Source organism: Salmo trutta, chromosome 4, assembly GCF_901001165.1.
Source record: "Salmo trutta chromosome 4, fSalTru1.1, whole genome shotgun sequence".
In the NCBI taxonomy this organism is placed as follows: Eukaryota; Metazoa; Chordata; class Actinopteri; order Salmoniformes; family Salmonidae; genus Salmo; species Salmo trutta.
Genome location: NC_042960.1, coordinates 26,922,742 through 26,947,216, shown reverse-complemented (window position 1 = coordinate 26,947,216; position 24,475 = coordinate 26,922,742). Strand labels below are relative to the sequence as shown.

Below are 24,475 nucleotides of genomic sequence, written 5' to 3'. Positions count from 1 at the left end.
ACTCTATACTGGGATTTTATTGTGATTTGATGTTCCAAAAACGTTACTCACTATATGTCTGCTGCAGAGAGATTAGAGAGAGCATGATCAGCCAGGGAAATAAAAGTGCTGAAAACATTTAAAAAGATGGAGAACAAGCTATGGGATGAAAAATACCAGAGTTTTGATGCAGGTACAGTAGCAAAAAAACAAATATATGCTTGCTTCAATGTGAGTCAAACCTTTAAATAGGTTAACACTTGCAAGGCCGCCGGGTCAGACAGAATACCAGGGTACATTCTAAGAGCGTGCGCAGACCAACTTCACGGACATTTTCAATCTCTCCTTGTACCAGTCGGTAATCCCAACGTTTCAAGCTGACCACCATTGTCCCTGTTTTCAAGAACTCCAAGGTAATCTGCCTAAATGGTACTATCGCCCTGTGACACTCACATCTGTAATTATAAAGTGCTTTGAAAGGCTGGTCATGACACACATCAACAGCATCATCCCAGACACCCTGGGCCCACTCCGATTTGCATACCGCCCCAACAAATCCACAGATTACGCAATCTCGATTGCGCATCACACTGTCCTCTCCCATCTGGACAAGAAAGGAAATAACTGTGAGAATACTGTTCATAGGCTACATATCAGCATTCAACACCATAGTCCCCTCCAAACTCATCACCAAGTTCAGAAACCTGGGACTGAATACCTCCCTCTGCAATTGGATCCTGGACTTCCTGACATGCCGGTCTGAGGTGGTGAGGGTAGGCAATAACACCTCAGCCATGCTGACTCCCAACACAGGGGCCCCTCAGGTGTGCGTCTTTAGTCCCCTCCTGTACTTCCTGTTCACCCACGACTGCGTGGCCACACACAACTCCAACACGACGGCGGTAGGCCTGATCACCAATGGCGATGAGACAGCATGCAGGGAGGAGGTCAGAGACTTGGCAGTGTGATGCCAGAATAAAAAAAATCCCTCAACATCAGTAAGACCAAGGGCTGTAGTGGAGCGGGTTGATAGCTTCAAGTTCCTTGGTGTCCACATCACAAAGGACTTAATATGGTCCACACACACCCGCACAGTTGTGAAGAGGTCACAACAGGGCCTCTTCCCCCTCAGGAGGTTAAAAAGACTTGGCATGGGCCCTCGGATCGACAAAAAGTTCTACAACTGCACCATCGAGAGCATGTTGACCTTCTGCACCACCGCTTGGTATGGCAAATGCACTGCCCCCAACCGAAAACAGCTACAGAGGGTGGTCTGGACAACCCAGTACATCACCTCTATATCAGCTGGGAGGCCCGAATAAGTCACCCTTCTGCTCCGTCCGGCAAACGGTATCGGAGCATTGGCTCTCGGACCAACAGGCTCCAAGACAACTTCTACCCCCAAGCCATAAGACTGATAAATAGTTCATTAAATGGTTACACACACTATCTGCATTGACCCTATCTTGCATTGACTCTATGCACACACTATACACTGAGTATACAAAACATTAGGAACACCTGCTCTTTCCATGACATAGACTGACCAGGGGATATCCAGGTAAAAACTATGATCCCTTATTGATGACCACTTGTTAAATCCACTTCAGTCAGTGTAGATGAAGGAGAGGAGACAGGTTAAAGAAGAAAGTTTTGTGTATATGTGCCATTCAAAGGGTGAATAGGCAAAACAAAAGATTTAAGTGCCTTTGTTCTGGATATGTTTCAGGCGCACCGGTTTGAGTCTGTGAAGCACTGCAACACTGCTGGGTTTTTCATGCTCAACAGTTTACCGTGTATGAAGAATGGTCCACCACCCAATGGACATCCAGCCAACTTAACAGAACTATGAGAAGCTTTGGAGTCAACATGGGCCAGCATCCCTGTGGAGTACATAGACAAATAAATTGAGGCTGTTCTGAGGGAAAAAGGGGGTACAACTCAATATTAGACGGTGTTCCTGATGTTTTCTACATTCAGTGTATATGCAGTTGAAATCGGAAGTTTACATACACCTTAGCCACAGACATTTAATCTCAGTTTTTCACAATTCCTGACATTTAATCCTAGTAAAAATTCCCTGTCTTAGGTCAGTCACCACTTTATTTTAAGAATGTGAAATGTCAGAATAATAGTAGAGAGAATGATTTATTTCAGCTTTTATTTCTTTCATCACATTCCTAGTGGGTCAGAAGTTTACATACAATCAATTAGTGTTTGGTAGCGTTGCCTTTAAATTGTTCGGGTAGCATTCCACAAACTTCCCACAATAAGTTGGGCAAATTTTGGCCCATTCCTCCAGACAGAGCTGGTGTAACTGAGTCTAGTTTATAGGCCTCCTTGCTCTCACACGCTTTTTCAGTTCTGCCCAGTATGCTGGGGTCATTGTCCATTTGGAAGACCCATTTGTGAACAAGCTTTAACTTCCTGACTGATGTCTTGAGATGTTGCTTTAATATATCCACATACTTTTCCTGCCTCATGAAGCCCTCTATTTTGTGAAGTGCACCAGTCCCTCCTGCAGCAAAGCACCCCCACAACATGATGCTGCTACCCCCGTGCTTCACGGTTGGGATGGTGTTCTTCGGCTTGCAAGCCTCCCCCTTTTTCCTCCAAACATAACAAAGGTCATTACGGCCAAACAGTTCTATTTTTGTTTCATCAGACCAGAGGACATTTCTCCAAAAAGTACGATCTTTGTCCCCATGTGCAGTTGCAAACTGTAGTCTGGCTTTTTTATGGCGATTTTGGAGCAGTGGCTTCTTCCTTGCTAAGCGGCCTTTCAGGTTATGTCGATATAGGACTCGTTTTACTGTGGATATAGAATCTTTTGTACCGGTTTCCTCCAGCATCTTCACAAGGTCCTTTGCTGTTGTTCTGGTATTGATTTGCACTTTTCACACCAAAGTACGTTGATCTCTAGGAGACAGAACATGTCTCCTTCCTGAGCGGTTTGACGGCTGCGTGGTCCCATGGTATTTATACTTGCGTACTATTGTTTGTACAGATGAACTTGGTACCTTCAGGTGTTTGAAAATTGCTCCCAAGGATGAACCAGACTTGGCTGATTTCTTTTGATTTTCCCATGATGTCAAGCAAAGAGGCACTGAGTTTGAAGGTAGGCCTTGAAATACATCCACAGGTACGCCTCCGATTGACTCAAATTATGTCAGTCAGCCTATCAGAGGCTTCTAAAGCCATGACATAATTTTCTGGAATTTTCCAAGCTGTTTGAAGCCACAGTCAACTTAGTGTATGTAAACTTCTTACCCACTGGAATTGTGATACAGAGAATTATTAGTGAAATAATCTGTCTGTAAACAATTGTTGGAAAAATTACTTGTGTCATGCATGAAGTAGATGTCCTAACCAACTTGCCAAAACTATAGTTTGTTAATAACCTGTTAGGGCTAGGGGGCAGTATTTACACGGCCGGATAAAAAACGTACCCGATTTAATCTGGTTACTACTCCTGCCCAGTAACTAGAATATGCATATAATTATTGGCTTTGGATAGAAAACACCCTAAAGTTTCTAAAACTGTTTGAATGGTGTCTGTGAGTATAACAGAACTCATATGGCAGGCAAAAACCTGAGAAGATTTCATGCAGGAAGTGGCCTGTCTGACAAGGTGTTGTTGTTCTTGCCTCTGTTTATTGAAGACTCAGGATCTTAGCTGTAACGTGACACTTCCTACGGCTCCCATAGGCTCTCAGAGCCCGGGAAAAAGCTGAACGATGTTGAGGCAGCCTCTGGCTGAAACATATTATCGCCTTTGCCAAGTGGCCGATCAGAGGACAAAGGGCTGAGGCGCATGCCCGAGTCGACCCCATGCTCTATTTTCTTTCGTCTGTTTACCTAATTGCAGATTCCCGGTCGGAATATTATCGCTTTTTTACGAGAAAAAATGGCATAAAAATTGATTTTAAACAGCGGTTGACATGCTTCGAAGTACGGTAATGAAATATTTAGAAATCTTTTGTCACGAAATGCGCCGTGCGCATGACCCTTATTTACCATTCGGATAGTGTCTTGAACGCACGAACAAAACGCCGCTGTTGGAACATAACTATGGATTATTTGGGACCAAACCAACATTTGTTATTGAAGTAGAAGTCCTGGGAGTGCATTCTGACGAAGAACAGGAAAGGTAATCAAACTTTTCTAATAGTAAATCGGAGTTTGGTGAAGGCTAAACTTGCTGGGTGTCTAAATAGCTAGCCCTGTGATGCCGGGCTATCTACTTAGAATATTGCAAAATGTGCTTTCACCGAAAAGCTATTTTAAAATCGGACATATCGAGTGCATAGAGGAGTTCTGTATCTATAATTCTTAAAATAATTGTTATGCTTTTTGTGAACGTTTATCGTGAGTAATTTAGTAAATTGTTAGTAAATTCGCCGGAAGTTTGCGGGGGGTATGCTAGTTCTGAACGTCACATGCTAATGTAAAAAGCTGGTTTTTGATATAAATATGAACTTGATTGAACAAAACATGCATGTATTGTATAACATAATGTCCTAGGTGTGTCATCTGATGAAGATCATCAAAGGTTAGTGCTGCATTTAGCTGTCTTCTGGGTTTTTGTGACATTATATGCTAGCTTGAAAAATGGGTGTCTGATTATTTCTGGCTGGGTACTCTGCTGACATAATCTAATGTTTTGCTTTCGTTGTAAAGCCTTTTTGAAATCGGACAGTGTGGTTAAATTAACGAGAGTCTTGTCTTTAAAATGCTGTAAAATAGTCATATGTTTGAGAAATTGAAGTAATAGCATTTCTAAGGTATTTGAATATCGCGCCACAGGATTCAACTGGCTGTTACGTAGGTGGGACGATTTGGTGCCACCTGCCCTAGAGAGGTTTTAACAAGAAATTTGTGTAGTGGTTGAAAAATGACTTTTAATGACTCCAACCTAAGTGTATGTAAACTTCCGACTTCAACTGTACACACTACACACACTACACTGACACAAAACCCACACACATTCACATACACTACATACAGACACGCATACCGACACCATACACACACACACACACACACACACACACACACACACACACACACACACACACACACACACACACACACACAGTTTAACACTCATCATATGCTGCTGCTGCTCTGTTCTTTACTCGTATTGCCTATTTTGATGCCTAGTCACTTTACCCTGGCTTTATGTACATAACTATCTCAAATACCTCGTACCCCTGCACATTTATCTGGTACTCCCTGTATATAGTTTAATTCTTGTGTATTTTATTCCTCTTGTGTTAATATTTTTTTTGGGGGGGGGGCTCATAAGCAAGCACTGTAAAGTCTACACCTGTTGAATTCGGCACATGTGACAAATACAACTTGATTTGATTCCTTAAAGTACTTAGATTAAGTTTTGTTGTGGCTTGTTAAAAATGCCAGCCTGTTTGCCTGCTATGTCAGCTACTGTATGTAACTAACTGCTAAATCAACTGAAAAGCCAAATGACTACCTCTCTCTCCTTCCAGGTAAACAGCGCTTGTCTTGAGGAGGTGAGTCACGAGGATGCCGTGGAGGCCTTGAAAAACACCCCCGATGTGGTTTACTTGAAAGTGGCGAAACCCACCAGTGTCTTCATGAACGACAGCTTCGCTCCGCCCGACATCACCAACTGTGAGTGCACATACATTCATATATGCGTACACACACACACATGGTGATCACAATCTTTCCACATCCCAGGGCAGCTGTGACAGACAGACAGCAGGTTATTTGAAAGGAGCCATGTGGTGTGGACCACACCACATGGCTGGCTGCTGTCGCTGGCTGCTGTCCCCCATAGCTACAGTAGTAATCCAGTAGTCACAGTGAGGTAGTAGGCCTATATCTTGACCAATTACTGATCATCAGAATTGGGCTTACAGTAGTAGGTATAATGTGAGCCAAGCTTATGAAGGGGGAGAGGATCCCATCAAAGCAGTGTGAATGGCTGTCTATTTAACTATCGCTGAATATACTTCCATGGATGTCCCCCGGTCTGCACTACACACTAAGAACTGAAATCAATCAATGACTAGTTGTGGTTTGATAGTAGCCTACATAGCAATATCAACCAACAAGGATGGCAGAGCAGAGCGTTGGTATTATTCACTTAAAACAATGCCTCCTGTCTCACAGTACTGGACTGATGAGGTTGTAGTTTGACTTCGACCAATCATAATGGGAAATGTGACATTGGTGGAAAACATTGGTTTAATCACTGTTCAGGTCACATTCAAATAGGCTCTTTCAAACCTGTCACCTATAAACACCTTTATCATAGATATTGGTCACTTTTCTCACTTCAAGAAACTACAAGCATTGCTTTTAGTTAATATACCTATGATTATATTATAAGATGTGATCTCTTATTTTTTTTAGTAGCTCACTTCAGTTTTGCATTGTTGCCTAAGGCGGAACACTCCCATATTTTACCTGGACAATGTTATTGAGAGTTCTGTTCTGGTGCTTATGCTATTATTGAAGATTGTGTTCATTTAAGGAGATTACCTACCCCTGCCAGCCATGTGTTTTATAGTTTCCTGATCTGCCTCTCTGTCTACACCAAGGAAGGCTCAAGTAGAAAGTGAGTTACTAGCCTAGAGTAGCCTAGCTCCTCCCTCACTAAGCAGCATTTTATTACAGTTTATCATAGCATTAGCGGTTAATGCTAACTTGCTATCTACACTGAGGCCCGTTGTGTGTGTATTTTTTCTTTAGCATATTCCCCTCACAAGGACAACCATATCAGCCCGTCCAACTACCTTAGCCAGCCCCATACCCCCGACACGCCAGGACGCTACTCACCCATCCCCAAGAGCATATTGGGAGACGACGAGATCACAAGGTAAGCTGTGTGATAATGAACACACGCCATTTGACCACTTTTACAAAGGGTTTCAAATCAAATTGTAAAAAAAATTGGCGAGCTCTGTTCTCTTTTTCCTGTGTCCACAATCATCTCCTTTGTCTTGATCATGTTGAGGGAGAGGTTGTTGTCCTGGCACCACATGGCCAGGTCTCTGCCCTTCTCCCTATAGGCTGTCTCGTCAATGTCGGTGATCAGGCCTACCACTGTTGTGTCATCTGCAAACTTAATGTTGGTGTTGGATTCGTGCCTGGCCATGCAGTCATGAGTGAACAGGGAGTACAGGAGGGGACTGAGCACGCACCCCTGAGGGGCCCCTGTGTTGAGGATCAGCGTGGCAGATGTTTTGTTACCTACCCTTACCACCTGGGGGCGGCCCGTCAAGAAGTCCAGCATCCAGATGTAGAGGGAGGTGTTTAGTCCCAGGGTCCTTAGCTTAGGGATGAGTTTTCATGGCAGTATGGTGTTGAACGCTGAGCTGTAGTCAATGAATAGCATTCTCACATAGGTGTTATTTTTGTCCAGGTGGGAAAGGGCAGTGTGGAGTGCAATAGAGATTGCATCATCTGTGGATCTGTTGGGGCGGTATGCAAATTGGAGTTGGCCTAAAGTTTATGGGATAAAGGTGTTGAAGTGAGCCATGACCAGCCTTTCAAAGCACTTCATGGCTACAGACGTGAGTGCTACGGGTCGGTAGTCATTTAGGCAGGTTACCTTAGTGTTCTTGGGCACAGGGACTATGGGGGTCTGCTTGAAACATATTGGTATTACAGACTCAGACAGGGAGAGGTTGAAGATGTCAGTGAAGACACTTGCCAGTTGGCCAGCACATGCTCACAGTACACGTCCTGGTAATGTGTCTGGCCCTGCGGCCTTGTGAATGTTGACCTGTTTAAAGATTTTACTCACATCGGCTGCGGAGAGCGTGACCACACAGTCTTCTAGAACAGCTGGTGCTCTCATGCATGTTTCAGTGTTATTTGCCTTGAATTAAGCATAGAAGTAGTTTAGCTTGTCTGGTAGGCTCGTGTCACTGGGCAGCTCTCGGCTGTGCTTCCCGTTGTAGTCTGTAATGGTCTGCAAGCCCTGCCACATCCGACGAGTGTCAGAGCCGGTGTAGTAGGATTCAATCTTAGTCCTGTATTGATGCTTTGCCTGTTTGTTGGTTCGTCAGAGGGCATAGTGGGATTTCTTATAGGCTTCCAGGTTAGAGTCCCGCTCCTTGAAAGTGGCAGCTCTAGCCTTTAGCTCAGTGCGGATGTTGCCTATAATCCATGGCTTCTGGTTGGGGTATGTATGTACGGTCACTGGGGAGATGACGTCATCGATGCACTTATTGATGAAGCCAATGATTGATGTGGTGTACTCTTCAATGCCATCGGAGGAATCCCGGAACATATTCCAGTCAGTGCTCATAAGAGTCCTGTAGCTTAGCATCTGGTTCATCTGGCCACTTTTTTTATTGGTGGTATGTAAACAGCTACGGAAAATACAGATAAACTCTCTAGGTAGATAGTGTGGTCTACAGCATATCATGAGATACTCTACCTCAGGCGAGGAGCAAATAGCTCGAGACTTCCTTAGATACCGTGCACCAGCTGTTATTTACAAAAATATATAGTCCGCCGCCCCTTGTCTTACCAGACGCCACTGTTCTATCCTGCCAGTGCAGCGTATAACCAGCCAGCTGTATGTTGATAGTGTCGTCGTTCAGCCACGACTCAATGAAGCATAAGATATTACAGTTTTGAATGTCCAGTTGGTAGTTTAATCTTCCGCGTAGGTCATCTATTTTATTGTCCAAAGATCGCACGTTTGCTTGCAGAATGGAAGGAAGTGGGGGTGTATTCGATCGCCTACGAATTCTCAAATGGCAGCCCGCCCTCTGGCCCCTTTTTCTCTGCCTCCCCTTCACGCAAATCACAGGGATCTGGGCCTGTTCCCGAGAAAGCAGTATATCGTTCGCGTCGGGCTCGTCAGACTCGTTAAAGGAAAAAAAGGATTCTGCCAGTCCGTGGTGAGTAATCGCAGTCCTGATGTCTGAAGTTATTTTCGGTCATAAGAGACGGTAGTGGCAACATTATGTACAAAATAAGTTACAAACAACGCAAATGAATGAACAAAAAACAATCGGTTGGGGGCACGTAAAACATCTGCCTTCTTCTCTGGCGCCATTCATGTTCATATGTTATGTTTTGTTCATATGATTTGATTTGTTTGTTTTAGTTTATCTGTGTAGGGACAAGGGGAGTGTGTTGCTATTATAAGTTGTTGCTGCTACTGAGATTCATCACTTCGATGAATAGGTAATTTTCCTTCTTGCCACTCTCTTGCCTCTCTCAGTGGCGCTGAGTTATGATACTATTTTTGAATGACTACCTCATCTCTGTACCCCACACATACAATTATTTGTAAGATCCCTCAGTCGAGCAATGCTAATTGTTGGAAAAATTACTTGTGTCATGCAGAAAGTAGTGTCCTAACAGACTTGCCAAAACTATAGATTGTTAACAAGAAATTTGTGGAGTGGTTGAAAAACAAGTTTTAATGACTCCAAGCTAAGTGTATGTGAACTTCCGACTTCAACTGTATGTATAGGGGTAAGGTGACTAGGCGTCAGGATTTAAGAAACAGAGTAGCAGCAGCTTGTATGTGAGTGTATGTGTGTGTCCGATCAGTGGTACAGCCATAGAATTGTTTGAGGATTTGAGGGCCCAGGCCAAACTTTTTCAACCTCCTGAGAGGGACGAGACACTGACGCGCCTTCTTCAAGACTGTGCTCAGCATATGTGGAACTCCTTCTAGACTGTTGGAAAAGCATTCCAGGATTCCTCATGAAGCTGGTTGAGAGAATGCCAAGAGTGTGCAAAGCTGTCATCAAGGCAAAGGGTGGCTACTTTGAAGAATCTGAAATATAAAATATATTTTGATTTATTTAACACTATTTTGGTTACTATATGATTCATATGTGTTATTTCATAGTTTTGATGTCTTGACTATTATTCTACAATGTAGAAAATAGTAAAAATAAAGAAAAACCCTGGAATGAGTAAGTATGTCCAAACTTTTGACTGGTACTGTATATACATTGTCTTCTGAAAGTATTCAGATCAATTGACTTTTTCCACATTTTGTTAGGTTATAACCTTATTCTAAAATTGATTAAATAGTTTTTTTTCGTCATCAATCTACACACAATACCCCATAATGACAAAGTAATAACAGGTTTTTAGAAAATGTTGTTAATTTGTAAAAAATAAAATCACATTAACAAAAGTATTCAAACCCTTTACTCAGTACTTTGTTGAAGCACCTTTGGCAATTACAGCCTTGAGTCTTCTTGGATGTGGCGCTACAAGCTTGGCACACCTGTATTTGGGGAGTTTCTCCCGTTCTTCTCTGCAGATCTTCTCAAGCTCTGTCAGGTTGGATGGGGAGCGTTGCTGCACAGCTATTTTCTGTTCTCTTCAGAGATGTTCGATCGGGTTCTAGTCCGGGCTCTGGCTGGGCCACTCAAGGACATTCAGAGACTTGTCCCGAAGCCACTCCTGCCTTGTCTTGGCTGTGTGCTTAGGGTTGTTGTCCTGTTGGAAGGTAAACCTGAGGGCTCTTAGGCAGGTTTTCATCAAGGATCTCTCTGTACTTTGCTCTGTTCATCTTTCCCTTGACCCTGACTAGTCTCCCAGTCCTTGCCGCTGAAAAACATCTCCACAGCATGATGCTGCTGCCACCACCATGCGTCACCGTTTTAAGGGTGCCAGGTTTCCTCCAGATGTGATTCTTGGCATTCAGGCCAAGGTGTTCAATCGTGGTTTCATCAAACTAGAGAATCTTGTTTCTCATGGTCATAGAGTCCTGTAGGTGCCTTTTGGCAACTCCATGAGGGCTGTCATGTGCCTTTTCCTGAGGACTGGCTTCCGTCTGGTCACTCTACCATAAAGGCCTGATTGGTGGATTGCTGCAGAGATGGTAGTCCTTCTGGAAGGTTTTCTCATCTCCACATAGGAACTCTGGAGCTCTGTCAGAGTGACTGTTGTGGAAATTACCACCAGGGACACCTGAAGTCAATAGTTTTTTTATTATCAGGAATCCGGAGAGGTTCCAAAAAACTTAATGCATGATAGTACACATCAGTCGGGGGTTCCGTCGAGGCAGTCCCGTTATTTCTCTTTTAAACTGCATACACAGACAAGTTCTATTTGCATGATTTACATTATTCATAATTAATTCATCATTAACTTTTGGTTCATGCATGTAACCGACCAATACCTCACAAAGCTTCTTCCCTCCAAGCTGAGACCTTGAAACTGAGACACCCCTTTCAGTTCTCAAAACAATGTTCTGGGCATACTGCCCAGATCTGTGCCTTGACACAATCCTGTCTCGGAGCTCTATGGACAATTCCTTCGACCTCACTTGGTTTTTGCTCTGCAATGCACTGTCAACTGTGGGACCTTACATAGGCAGGAGTGTGCCTTTCCAAATCATGTCCAATCAATTGAATTTACCACAGTTGGACTCCAATTAAGTTGTAAAAATATTTCAAGAATGATCAATGGAAACTGGATGCACATGAGCTCAATTTCGAGTCTCATAGCAAAGTGTCTGAATACTTACGTAAATAAGGTATGTTTTTTATATTTAATACATTTGCTAAAATTTCTAAAACCTGTTTCCACTTTGATTATGGGATATTGTGTGTAGATTGATGAGGGATAACAAATGATTGAATACATTTTAGAATAAGGGTGTAACATAACAAAATGTGGAAAAAGGAAGGGGTCTGAATACTTTCCGAATGCACTGTACATAGGGCAGCAGCCTCTAAGGTGCAGGGTTGAGTAACCGGGTGGTAGCAAGCTAATGACAGTGACTAAGTTCAGGTCAGGGCACTGGGTAGAGGCCGGCTAGTGATGGCTATTTAACAGTCTGATGGCCTTGAGATATAAGCTGTTTTTCAGTCTCACGGTCTCAGCTTTGATGCAGCTGTACTGACCTCACCTTCTGGATGATAGCGGGGTGAACAGGCCGTAGCTCAGGTGGTTGATGAGCTTTTTGACCATTCTGTGACATCGAGTGCTGTAGATGTCCTTGAGTGCAGTCAGGGAACCCTCTCGAGAGCCGTGCTGTTGCGGGTAGTGCAGTTGCCATACCAGGCGTTGATACAGCCCGACAGGGTGCTCTCAATTGTGCATTTGTAAAAGTTTTTGAGGGTCTTAGATGCCAAGCAGTATTTCTTCAGCCTCATGAGGTTGAGCAGGCGCTGTTGCGCCTTCTTCGCCACACTGTCTGTGTGGAGTGGATCATTTCAGATTGTCAGTGAAGTGAATGCGCTCTGGAATATTGTTGAGCCCCGCAGCCTTGCGGGTGTTGACCTGATTAAAGACCTTTTTCACGTCGGCCTCGGAGAGCAAGATTACCCAATCCTCTGGGTCGGTAATAGCCCTCACACCCGGCACGATGTTCTTGTCAAAGCTTGTTTAAAATTAATTGAGTTCGTCTGGTAGAGAGGCATTGTTGGGCAGATTATGGTTGGGTCTTCCTTTGTAATCCGTAATGTTATGTAGCCCCTGCCACATACGGCGGGCGTCAGAGCCTGTGTAGTATGATTCAGCCTTATTTTTATATTGTCCTTTTGTTAATTTGATGACTCTGCGGAGGTCATAGCGGGACTTCTTGTACTTATTCCTGTCCTCGACCATAGACTCAGGGTTGTCTACGATAGGGCTACCACACACAGAGCTGTCTTTTAGTTTAGCTTAGCTTCAACCTCCGTGTTAATCCAGGACTTTTGATTGGGGAAGCAGCGAACCCTCACCGTGGGGACAATGTCGCCCATACATTTTCTAATGAACCTGGCATTGGACGTAGTTAGCTCGTCAATGTTATCGGCGGAGTCTCGTAACATTCCAATCAGTGCTAACAAAGCAGTCCTGTAGCATAATCTCTGATTCTGGTGACTATTTCTCAACGGACCGAATCATGGGTACTTCCTGTTTTGCTTGTAAACAGGAAGCAAGACTACGGAGTCATGATCTAATTTGCCAAATGGCGGACAAGGCAGGGCCTTGTATGCTTGCTTGTGGGTAGAATAACGGTGGTCTAAAACTTTATCGTCCCTAGTGGCGTTGGAGACGTGTTAATGGAAGTTGTGCGTCAAGTGTTTTAGAAAAGCAGCCTTATTTTCATTATCCTAAGGTGGAATGTATACAACAGTCACGATAACAGCTGAAAGCTCCCTCTGGAGATAGAAGGGTAGGCATTTGACTATCAGGTTTTCCAAGACAGTGGGTCGACACTTCCACCACGCTGGAGTTAGAACACCAGTTGGAGTTGATGTAGATGCAACCCCCCCGATTTCCACGACTCCACTGTCCTGTCCGCCCGGTGAATTGAGAATCCGTTTAGTTGGATAGCCGGGGGAGAGGGGGTATCTTGTACGTGAGCCATGTTTCATAAAAGCAAAGAATATTGCAGTTTTGAGAGGTCATCCATCTTGTTATCGAGTGACTGTACGTACATTGGTCAGTAGAATGGAGGGAAGAGGTGGCCGGTTTTCCCTTTGCCTTAATCTCGCCAGGATCGCCTCCCTCTTGCCTCTAACGCCAACATTCCTCTTGGGTAGCCTGAAAATTGGGTCGGAATTACATAGAGTTCCCCGGGCAGATGAGTCGAAAGTTGAATCCAGAATTGGGGTAAGTAACTGCTGATCTGATGTTAAAAAGTTATTGTCGGTTGTAAGAAATAAAATCCAATACATTTCGTGAAAATAAAGTATCCAGGTGTACAAAGCTCTTAGAGACTTACCCAGAAAGTTATCTGTTAACTGTTATCACTGCCAAAGGTGATTCAAACATGTACAGTTGAAGTTGGAAGTTTACATACACTTAGGTTGGAGTCATTAAAACTCGTTTTTCAACCACTCCACAAATTTCTTGTTAAATAACTATAGTTTTGGCAAGTTGGTGAGGACATCTACTTCATGCATGACACAAGTAATTTTTCCAACAATTGTTTACAGACAGATTATTTCACTTATAATTCACTGTGTCACAATTCCAGTGGGTCAGAAGTTTACATACACTAAGTTGACTGTGCCTTTAAACAGCTTGGAAAATTCCAGAAAATTATGTCATGGCTTTAGAAGCCTCTGATAGGCTAATTGACATCATTTGAGTCAATTGGAGGTGTACCTGTGGATGTATTTCAAGGCCTACCTTCAAACTCAGTGCCACTTTGCTTGACATCATGGAAAATCAAAAGAAATCAGCCAAGACCTCAGAAAACAAATTGTAGACCTCCACAAGTCTGGCTCATCCTTGGGAGCAATTTCCAAACACCTGAAGGTACCACGTTCATCTGTACAAACAATAGTACGCAAGTATAAACACCATGGGACCACGCAGCCGTCATACCACTCAGGAAGGAGACGCGTTCTGTCTCCTAGAGATGAACGTACTTTGGTGCGAAAAGTGCAAATCAATCCCAGAACAACAGCAAAGGACCTTGTGAAGATGCTGGAGGAAACGGGTACAAAAGTATCTATATCCACAGTAAAATTAGTCCTATATTGACATAACCTGAAAGGCAGCTCAGCAAAGAATTTGTGGACAGAACTGAAAAAGCGTGTGCGAGCAAGGAGGCCTACAAACCTGACTCAGTTACACCAACTCTGTGAAGTGGAATAGGCCAAAATTCACCCAACTTATTACGGGAAGCTTGTGGAAGGCTACTCAAAATGTTTGACCCAAGTTAAACAATTTAAAGGCAATGCTACCAAATACTAATTGAGTGTATGTAAACGTCTGACCCACTGGGAATGTGATGAAAGAAATAAAAGCTCAAATAAATCATTCGCTCTACTATTATTCTGACATTTCACATTCTTAAAATACAGTGGTGATCCTAACTGACCTAAGACAGGGAATTTTTACTAGGATTAAATGCCAGGAATTGTGAAAAACTGAGTTTGAATGTATTTGGCTAAGGTGTATGTAAACTTCTGACTTCAACTGTATTTACTCAGGGGTGTGATAAATTAGGTATTTCTGTATTTCATTTTCAATAAATTAGCAAAAATGTTTCTAAACATGTTTTCACATTGTCGCTATGGGGTTTTGTGTGTAGATGGGTGAGAAAAAAAAATATTTAATCCATTTTGAATTTAGGCTGTAACAACAAAATGTGGAATAAATCAAGGGGTATGAATACTTTCTGAAGGCACTGTCTCTCCTCCTCATCTTTCTACTACTCCTCCTCCAGCCATCCCTTTCTCTGTCAGTCTCCAGCTATCTACCCCTTCTTTCTCTCACTCTCCCACTCTTGTTCTCTCTCTCTCTCTTCTTTGCCCTCTCTCTGTCTCTGCTAACTCTCTCCCTCTCTATGCCCCCTCTCTCCCTGTCTCTCTCTGCCCTCTCTCTCTCCCCCTATCTCTCTTTATCTCTCTGACCTCTCTCTCTTGCTCTGTCTGCTGCTGGAATTGGCAGATAAAGTTATGAAAGATGAATTGTGTTGAAGCTAGTGGGAGGCCAGCTGTGTAACTCCTGGGGAGATATGTCTGGGGGGCAGGGAGGTGAGCCAGACAAAAAGAGAGAGAGAGAGCAAGAAAGATGGATTGCAGGGCTAAGCTCTTGTCACCTTGGGCGGCTTTCTCCTGCCACAGCAGAGAGAGCAAGAGAGAGAGACATACAATGCTGTCATAAGTAGGAACAGATTGCAAGGCCACAGCAGGGACCACAGCAGTCCGTCTCTCAGTCTCTCAGCCTCAAACACATCCACTGGACCTTACAGACAGAGGCAGACACTAAATATGATTTATATGTAGTCTAGACACACACACACACACTCTGAAGTGTGCTGCCAATTGTCTTGTCACTAAGCTTAGCTCCCTCTCCATGCTCGCTGTTGCCGTGAGCAATGAAATGAGAACGAAAACAGAAAGAGTGAGAGCAAGAGAGCGAGGCAGAATGTTTGCCCTAGTGAGAAAGAAAACAGAGAAAGACAGGCAGAGAGAGAAAGAGAGGCAAAGCGAGAAAGAGAGGCAGAGAGAGAGAGAGGGAGCGCTAAGATACCATTATGATCATAATGGTAGAGATCATGTAAAAAAGCTTGTTCAGTAAAATTGTACAAATTTCTCCTTGTAATAATGCATGATTTTGCCCTATGAGTCCTAACATCTCTAATACAAACAATAGGTCAGTGATCACTAATATCCAGGGAGAAAACACCACTAGCCACACATTTCTCTGGAGTATTTGTAAACATAAGGTAAATTCTTGTTGATTTAGTAGAATCCCTCAGATTTGGACGTGTGGGTTTAGTAATCAACTGAGTGAGGTTTAGGTTATTACAAAAATCCTTTAAACAGTCTGTCTTGACAAACATCTCAGAACTACTAGAAAAGGAAGCTATTAAATCAGTGAGACTAGTTAACAAACATTTCTTAGTGGAGGAATGGCGGTAGACTCCCAGAACAGTTACTTTAGAATTATAACCTAGTTGAAGACTTAAAGCTATAAATTCAAATTGTTTAGGACTGGACAAACCCTTTAAAAGACACACAGAAAGATTACTTTTTGTATATATACCAACAACACACCATTCTATCAGCCCTGAAAACTTTGAAGAGTAATAATCCTTACTATGAAGAGTAATAATCCTTACTATGAAGAGTAATAATCCTTACTATGAAGAGTAATAATCCTTACTTTAGCTGCATCAAGTTCAATACATTTTTCACAAATAAAAGGTATCCATCGGACCTTTCCCTGTGACAACTACGAACATGTCGCAGATTATACACTTAATAGCACGCAAATCCCCAGCCGATTAAAATTAGTTTTCACTGCTGAACGCTGACAGTCCAAGGAAACAAACATTGCCTGGCACCGCCATCATGAATCAATGAATGGGATGATGCAATAGCACAAAATCGTTTTGTTGAAGTATTTCAGTTTATATATGACTTCTATCTCATTACTTCAATGATGTGAGGTAAGCTGTGTTGTTTGACGAGCAGGTGTCCACATACAAAAGGTATGCTTGTCATCAGCAAGGGAGTTTTTTTAGGATACAATTTAACTGAATAGAGGTAGTCACAGGCAAAATCCTAGAGGAAATCCTGGTTCAGTCTGCTTTCCAGTAGACACTGGGAGACAAATTCACCTTTCAGCAGTACAATAACCTAAAACACAAGGCCAAATATACTCTGGAGTTGCTTACCAAGACGACATTGAATTTTCGTAATGTAAAATGGTCTCGGGATAGTGAAGTAATGATGGTGAATATAAAGACACAGCATAGCAGTGTCTTCTGCTGGCTGCTCCAGTCTATGCCTATGCTGCCTTTCTGAAAAATAATAGACCAGGGGTACTCATTTGAGAAGGTCCAGTCATACAAACTTCCTAGGTGGCAATGGACCGGATGTATATTGTCATGTATCGGTGTTGTTAAAAATCCCCACCTCGCAACCCATATGACCCCAAACTGATGAAATTGTTCACACACCTCTTGTTGGTAGTTGTAAAGTTAATTTCCTGCAATTGTACACATTATGCCATGGAGCGAAAGGAAAATCTAGCCAGTTTTAAAACTAATTTCCTGAAATTCTACAAATGTTCCATGTCTTATGTGTGTTCATATGATACCAGGAGTCGAATGCCGACCGAGTTCCCCCCAAAAAGTGGGACCCGCAGTCCGTATTGACCATGTTCTGGGTCCGGATATTGGTCCGCCTTTTGAGAATGGCTGTAACAGACCAAACAGACATGTGTAATGTTCACGATCACCACTAGAGGGAATGCTACATCCAAAAATAGGACTGGAGTAACTAAACTTCACCTTTCGGGTCTGGGCTTCGACTTTGTGTGTGTGTGTGTGTATCAGTTTGTAACAGGGTGTACTGTGTGTAACATAGGTGTCTGTGTTAATGGGTTGTACTTGTACTACACTGTGACTGTATAGTACCAACCTCTAACAATGTGTGTGTAATGCTGTATATACGGCAGGTAGTCTAGCGGTTAGAGCTTTGGGCCAGTAACTGAAAGGTTGCTGGATCGAATCCCAGAGCTGACAATGTAAAAATCTGTCATTCTGCCCCTGAGCGAGGCAGTTAACCCACTGTTCCCCGGGTGCCGTGGATGTCGATTAAGGCAGCCCCCTGCATCTCTCTGCTTCAGAGGGGTTGGGTTAAATGCAGAAGACACATTTCAGTTGAAGGCATTCAGTTGTACAACTGACTAGGTATCCCCCTTTCCCTTATATTTCTGTGTGTGTTTCAGGGAGCGCAGGAAGGTGGTGTTACACCGTGGCTCTACAGGCCTGGGTTTTAACATAGTAGGAGGAGAGGATGGAGAGGGAATCTTTATTTCCTTTATCCTGGCTGGTGGACCTGCTGACCTCTGTGGAGAGCTCCGGAAAGGAGACCGCATCATCTCAGTAAGAACACACACACACACACACACACACACACACACACACACACACACACACGGAAACGTGATAGTCTCTTATTGATTTCTTGTGATTTATGAGTATTATTGACAAGGTTAAATTAACTGTAGATCTCCATTGACATGCCTTGTTCCGTTGCTGTTCATTGATCAAACTGTGTGTGTGCAGGTGAACGGGGTTGAGCTCCACAGTGCGACCCATGAGCAGGCAGCTGCTGCTCTGAAGAACGCTGGACAGACGGTTACCATCATAGCCCAGTACAGGCCAGAGGGTGAGAAATACTAATACTCCTACTAATACTATAGTAATATAGCACACTTTCTTTCCGTGAGATCAAACAAAGACAGAAATTGACAAGAGGAGATATTTGCAGATTGACTGAGAGAGAGACCAAATGACAAAACAGAAGCGAAAGAGTGAGAGCCCACTCATGTAGCCTGACGTGAGTGTGATCTGTGATGTGAGTTTGCTGTCCCCCGTGGTAACTGCAGAGTAAAAAAGGTCACAGCTTTGGTAAACAGGTTACACACACTGATTGGGTTATCTACTCTGATGTCATGGCAACAGGACCCTCTAAGGTGGGGAAAGAGGTGAGAGTGGGCTTCCCTGGCAGGAGTGAAAGCCATAACACACACGCACACACAAACAGCCTCATGACACCGAGTGAGGTAAAATGTGTTCCATTTCAGAACTAAATTAAAACTACCTGGAACTACAGTACCAGTCAAAAGTTTGGACACACCTACTCATTCCAGGGTTTTTCTTTATTTGTACTATTTTCTACATTGTACAATAATAGTGAAGACGTCAAAACTATAAAATAACACATATGGAATCATGTAGTAGCCAAAAAATATATTTTATATTTGAGATTTTTTAAAGTAGCCACCCTTTGCCTTAACGACAGCTTTGCACATTCTTGGCATTCTCTCAACCAGCTTCATTGAGTAGTCAGCTGGAATGCATTTCAATTAACAGGTGTGCCTTGTTAAAAGTTCATTTGTGGACTTTCTTTCCTTCTGAATGTGTTTGAGCCAATCAGTTGTGTTGTGACAAGGTAGGGGTGGTATACTGTACAGAAGATAGCCCTATTTGGTAAAAGACCAAGTCCATATTATGGCAAGAACAGCTCAAATAAGCAAAGAGAAAAGACAGTCCGTCAATACGTAAAATGTCAAGAACTTTGAACATTTCTTCAAGTGCAGTCGCAAAAACCATCAAGTGTTATAATGAAACTGGCTCTCATGAGGACCGCAACAAGAAAGGAAGACCCAGAGTTACCTCTGCTGCAGAGGATAAGTTTATTAGAGTTACCAGCATCAGAAATTGCAGCCCAAATAAATGCTTCAGAGTTCACGTAACAGACACATGTCAACATCATCTGTTCAGAGGAGACTGCATGAATCAGGCCTTCATGGTCAAATTGCTGCAAAGAAACCATTACTAAAGGACACCAATAAGAAGAGACTTGCTTGGGCCAAGAAACACGAGCAATGGACATTAGTCCAAATGTGAGATTTGTTTCCAACCTCTGTGTCTTTGTGAGATGCAGAGTAGGTGAACGCATGATCTCTGTTCCCTCCGTGAAGAATGGAGGAGGGGGTGTGATGGTGTGGGTGTGCTTTGCTGGTGACACTATGATTAATTTAGAATTCACAGCACACAACCAGCATGGCTGCCACAGCATTCTGCAGCGATACACCATCCCATCTGGTTTGCGCTTAGTGGGACTACCATTTGTTTTTCAACAGGACAATGATCCAACACACCTCCAGCCTGTGTAAGGGCTATTTGACCAAGAAGGAGAGTGATAGAGTGCTGCATCAGATGACCTGGCCTCCACAGTCACCTGACCTCAACCCAATTGAGCTGGTTTGGGATGAGTTGGGCCACAGACTGAAGGGAAAAAAATTAAAATCAGCCAACAAGTGCTGAGCATCTGTTGGAAGAGCATTCCAGGTGAAGCTGCTTGATTAACAAGTTCTTATTTACAATGATGGCATAGGAACAGTGGGTTAACGTCCTTGTTCAGGGGCAGAATGACAGATTTTTACCTTGTCAACTCGATCTAGCAACCTTTTGGTTACTGGCCCAACACGCTAACCACTAGGCTAGCTGCCGCCCCATTGATGGAATGCCAAGAGTGTGCAAAGCTGTCAAGGCAAAGGGTTGCTAATTTGGACAATCTAAAATATATTTTGATTTGTTTAACACTTCTTTGCTTGCTACATGATTCCATGTGTGTTATTTCAGTGGGGGTTTTCTCAAAAAACCCTTGAATGAGTAGGTGTGTCCAAACATTTGACTGATACTGTACCTGAAAGTAAAGGCGTTCATCTCCGTCCAACTACAGGACTATCACATTTCAGGAGAAGACCCAGATGCAGACAGTGGCGAAGTAACAAAACAAAATGGCAGGCAGTCTCGGGGTCAGGGCAGGCAGAGATCAATAATCCAGGGTGGTGTGACAAGGTACAGAATGGCAGGCAGAATGGTCAAAACCAGGAAACCAGGAACTAGAAAATGACAGGGGCAAGGGGAAAAACCACTGGTAGGCTTGACAAACAAAACGAACTGGCAACAGACAAACAGAGAACACAGGTATAAATACACTGGGGATAATGGGGAAGGGCGACACCTGGAGGGGGGTGGAGACAAGCACAAAGACAGGTGAAACAGATCAGGGTGTGACAAGGACAACACTCCTCCTAACAAGGGCTTCTGTGCTGCCTGCCACTGACATGAAAGTTCTTTCTCACTTCACTACGATTTGGTTACAGCATGATGATATTCCATTTGTCTAGGGTACCTCAGCTCAGGTTATGTCTTTCACCTCTGTGGGTGTTCTGTTTGCTCTACATATCATTACCCTTTACTGTTTTTGGTCTGTCCACACTTGTTTTCGGGCCCTTCAAAGATAGAGGGGTTTTAAAGGGGTTTAGTGATTGTCAGATCTGGCCCTGACCAGAGGTTCAACCTTAACCAGGCCTCATTAAATCCCCATTACCACTATTACCCTACTTACCACTATTCTCTCTCTCTCTCTCTCTCTCTCTATGGTGTGTGAGTATGGCCCTTATCCTCATCGTGCACTGTTGATGGCCTGTAGAGTATCCTGCTGGCTGTGTGGCTGGCTGTAGCCCCCCTTGCTGTAAGTTCAGGGTACTGAGGTGTAGTTAGTTAGTTATATGCACATAGAGGAGTTAGTAAGTAGATAAGAAGATTTCAACTAAATACTTTAACAGTAAAGAGTGGAAGGAGCTTGGCACTATAATGTGTCAAAGATTCTGGGACTGAATGGGGAGTTGTAAGTACAGCTTGATCCTGTCTCAGTTTCTAACGCCCATTTCTCGGCAGCTTAAAACCACAAAAGGCAGAAAAGCCACACAGTGAATGAGAACCAACCAGACACAGAGCAGAACAGGGGGTGTGTTAGCAGTGATGTGATCTATGATGAATGGTGGAGATTGTTTGTTTGATCATGGCAAACGACACAAATGTATGCATTTCATGCATGGTGAGATGCAATAATGGAACTACACAGGAGTGAGGGGTTGGGGGATAGTGTGTGTGTGTGTGTGTGTGTGTGTGTGTGTGTGAATGTGAGGTATTGAATGTGACTAGGGTAAGAGATTAAGATCAGTAGAGGAGTTCAGTATTTTCCATGTAATATTGATATGTGAATCAGTGAAGTTAGATCAGGCACTTAAGTAGTACTTTTAAGTATTTTTACTTAAGTAGTTTTTGGGGGTATCTACTTTACTTTACTATTTATATTTTTGACAACTTTGACTTCACTACATTCCTAATGAAAATATTGTACTTTTTACTTCATACATTTTCCCTGAATGCTTAGCAGGACAGGAAAATGGGCAAATTCAAGCATATATCAAGAGAGCACGTGGTCATCCCTACTGCCTCTGGCCTGGTGGACTCACTAAACACAAATACATATTTTGTAAATAATGTCTGAGTGTGGGAGTGTGCCCCTGGCTGTTCATACCTTTTAAAAAACAAGAAAATGGTGCTGTCTGCTTTGCTTAATGTAAGGAATGTTAAATAATTTTTATTTTAGCAATTACATTTACTTTTGATACTTAAGTATATTTAATACCAAATACTGTTGTACTTTTAGACTTTTATTAAAGTAGTATTTTACTGGCTTACTTTCACTTTTACTTGAGTAACTTTCTATTAAGGTATCTATACTTTTTTTATTTGGACCCGCATTAGATTTTGCAGAAGTAGCAGCTACTCTTCTTGGGTCCACAAAAAACATAAAACATGACAATTAATTAAACATTGATACACTGATAGACAAGGACAGTCACACAAATAAAAAATACAATGATATACAAACAATACAACAAAATTATACGAACAATAAAACAAAAAAATTGTGTTTTAGAGTGTCTGTGTGTTCATGGGGTGGCAGCGTAGCCTGGTGGTTAGAGCATTGGACTAGTAACTGAAAGGTTGCAAGATCAAATCCCTGAGCTGACAAGGTACAAATCTGTCGTTCTGCCCCTGAACAAGGCAGTTAACCAACTATTCCTAGGCCGTCATTGAAAATAAGAATTTGTTCTTAACTGACTTGTCTAGTTAAATAAAGGTAAAAATGTGTTTGTCCCCTCACAGTCCCTGCTGTTTTTTAAAGGTAATTTTGCTCTTTGCTTGAATAATTGGAGATGGACAGGAGTTCAATGCGGTCTGTATAAAACTGTGTGTTGCTGTGAATTTGTTTTAGATTTGGGGACTGTGAAGAGGCTTGTGGGGTATGTATGGGTGTCTGAGCTGAATGTTATTTTATTATACAGGCAATATGGATTTTTCATCAACCCTCAACCAGGAAAGACTGGCACGCTTGTTGTTAGTTCTGTATGTGCAGTTAAGGGTAAGGCGTGCTGCTCTTTTTTAAGACAGCTGCAGCTTTACTAGGTTTTTCTTTGCTGCACTTGACCATATTAGCCGACAGTAATCAAGATGGGACAAGACCAGAGCCTGAACAACTAGTACAGTTGATTTTTGTATCAAAAACAAAGAACATATTTTTATAACAGATGCAACATCTTCACAACAACTTTGTCAATATGACTTACCCATGATAATTTACCATCCAATGTTATATCTGGGAGTTTGTCAAGGCTGTGGGTAACTGGTAAAAGGAGTCAGGCGCAGGAGAGCTGAGATGCGTGGATAAGGTATTTAATACAAGATAACACCAGTATAAACACAATACTACTGTGCGGGAAAAATACCGGTACCACGAAATAAACGGGCGTAATAACAAAACCCGACAACAAAATACCAGCCGTCAGTAACAGCCTGAACAATAGAACAAACATGGGGGAAACCAGAGGGTTAAATAATGAACATGTAATGGGGGAATAAACCAGGTGTGTAGAAAACAAAGACAAAACAAATGGAAAATGAAAAGTGGATCGGCGATGGCTAGAAGGCCAGTGACGTCAACCGCCGAGCGCCGCTCAAACAAGGAGAGGGACCGACTCCAGCGGAAGTCATGACAGTTTAGCTTCCTGAACTTGCTCAATGGTCACACCCTTTATGCACAACTCCAGTTGAGGTTTAGGTCTTAAAGAATATTTTGAACCAAATACAATGCTTTTAGTTTTAGATGTATTTAAGACCCGTTTATTATTAATCACCTATTCTGATACTGATTGTAACTCCTTATTTAGAATTTCAGTGAGCTCGCCGCACTGTACCTATCTGATGTTAGAGAAGAAGCTTTCATTGAAAACACTCTCTGGGTACTATTGGATAAATAACACTCCAACCTTGTGATGGCAGGTGATGTAAAGCCATAGCAAGTGAGTTGTTTCAATAACAATTTATGATCAATAGCCAGGGTTGGGTAGGTTACTTTCTAAATGTAATCCGTTACAGTTGTGAGTTACCTGGCCGGAGAAATTGCATATGATGCGGAAGGCGATTGATCTGGCTGTTAGAAAAGGAAATAGAGCTGCTGCATGGGAGCTTGGTCTTAACGAGTTGATGATAAGACGTTGGAAACAGCAGCGTGAGGAATTGACTCAGTGCAAAAAGACAGCTAAAGCTTACTGCTAATTTTTTATTTTTTGTTACAAGCCGTATTTCGTTAAAGCCTATTTATTTTGTTACAAGCCGTGTTTTGTTAAA

The 24,475-nt window shown here is 42.7% G+C and overlaps 1 protein-coding gene across 7 annotated transcripts in view; it reads left to right on the top strand.

Moving 5' to 3' along the window:
• The window catches only part of LOC115192178 (discs large homolog 1-like protein), a 218,006-nt gene that overhangs the window by 112,207 nt on the left and 81,324 nt on the right, over nt 1-24,475 (top strand). For 6 of the 7 annotated variants that reach the window (XM_029750381.1, XM_029750384.1, XM_029750383.1 and 3 more), the window contains 4 exons: nt 5,487-5,631; nt 6,718-6,844; nt 18,145-18,301; nt 18,485-18,587. The exons of the other annotated variant lie outside the window; for it this stretch is intronic. In XM_029750381.1, the coding sequence (XP_029606241.1) occupies nt 5,487-5,631; nt 6,718-6,844; nt 18,145-18,301; nt 18,485-18,587 (532 nt within the window). The remainder of the gene's footprint in view (nt 1-5,486; nt 5,632-6,717; nt 6,845-18,144; nt 18,302-18,484; nt 18,588-24,475) is intronic. 7 annotated transcript variants of the gene reach the window in all.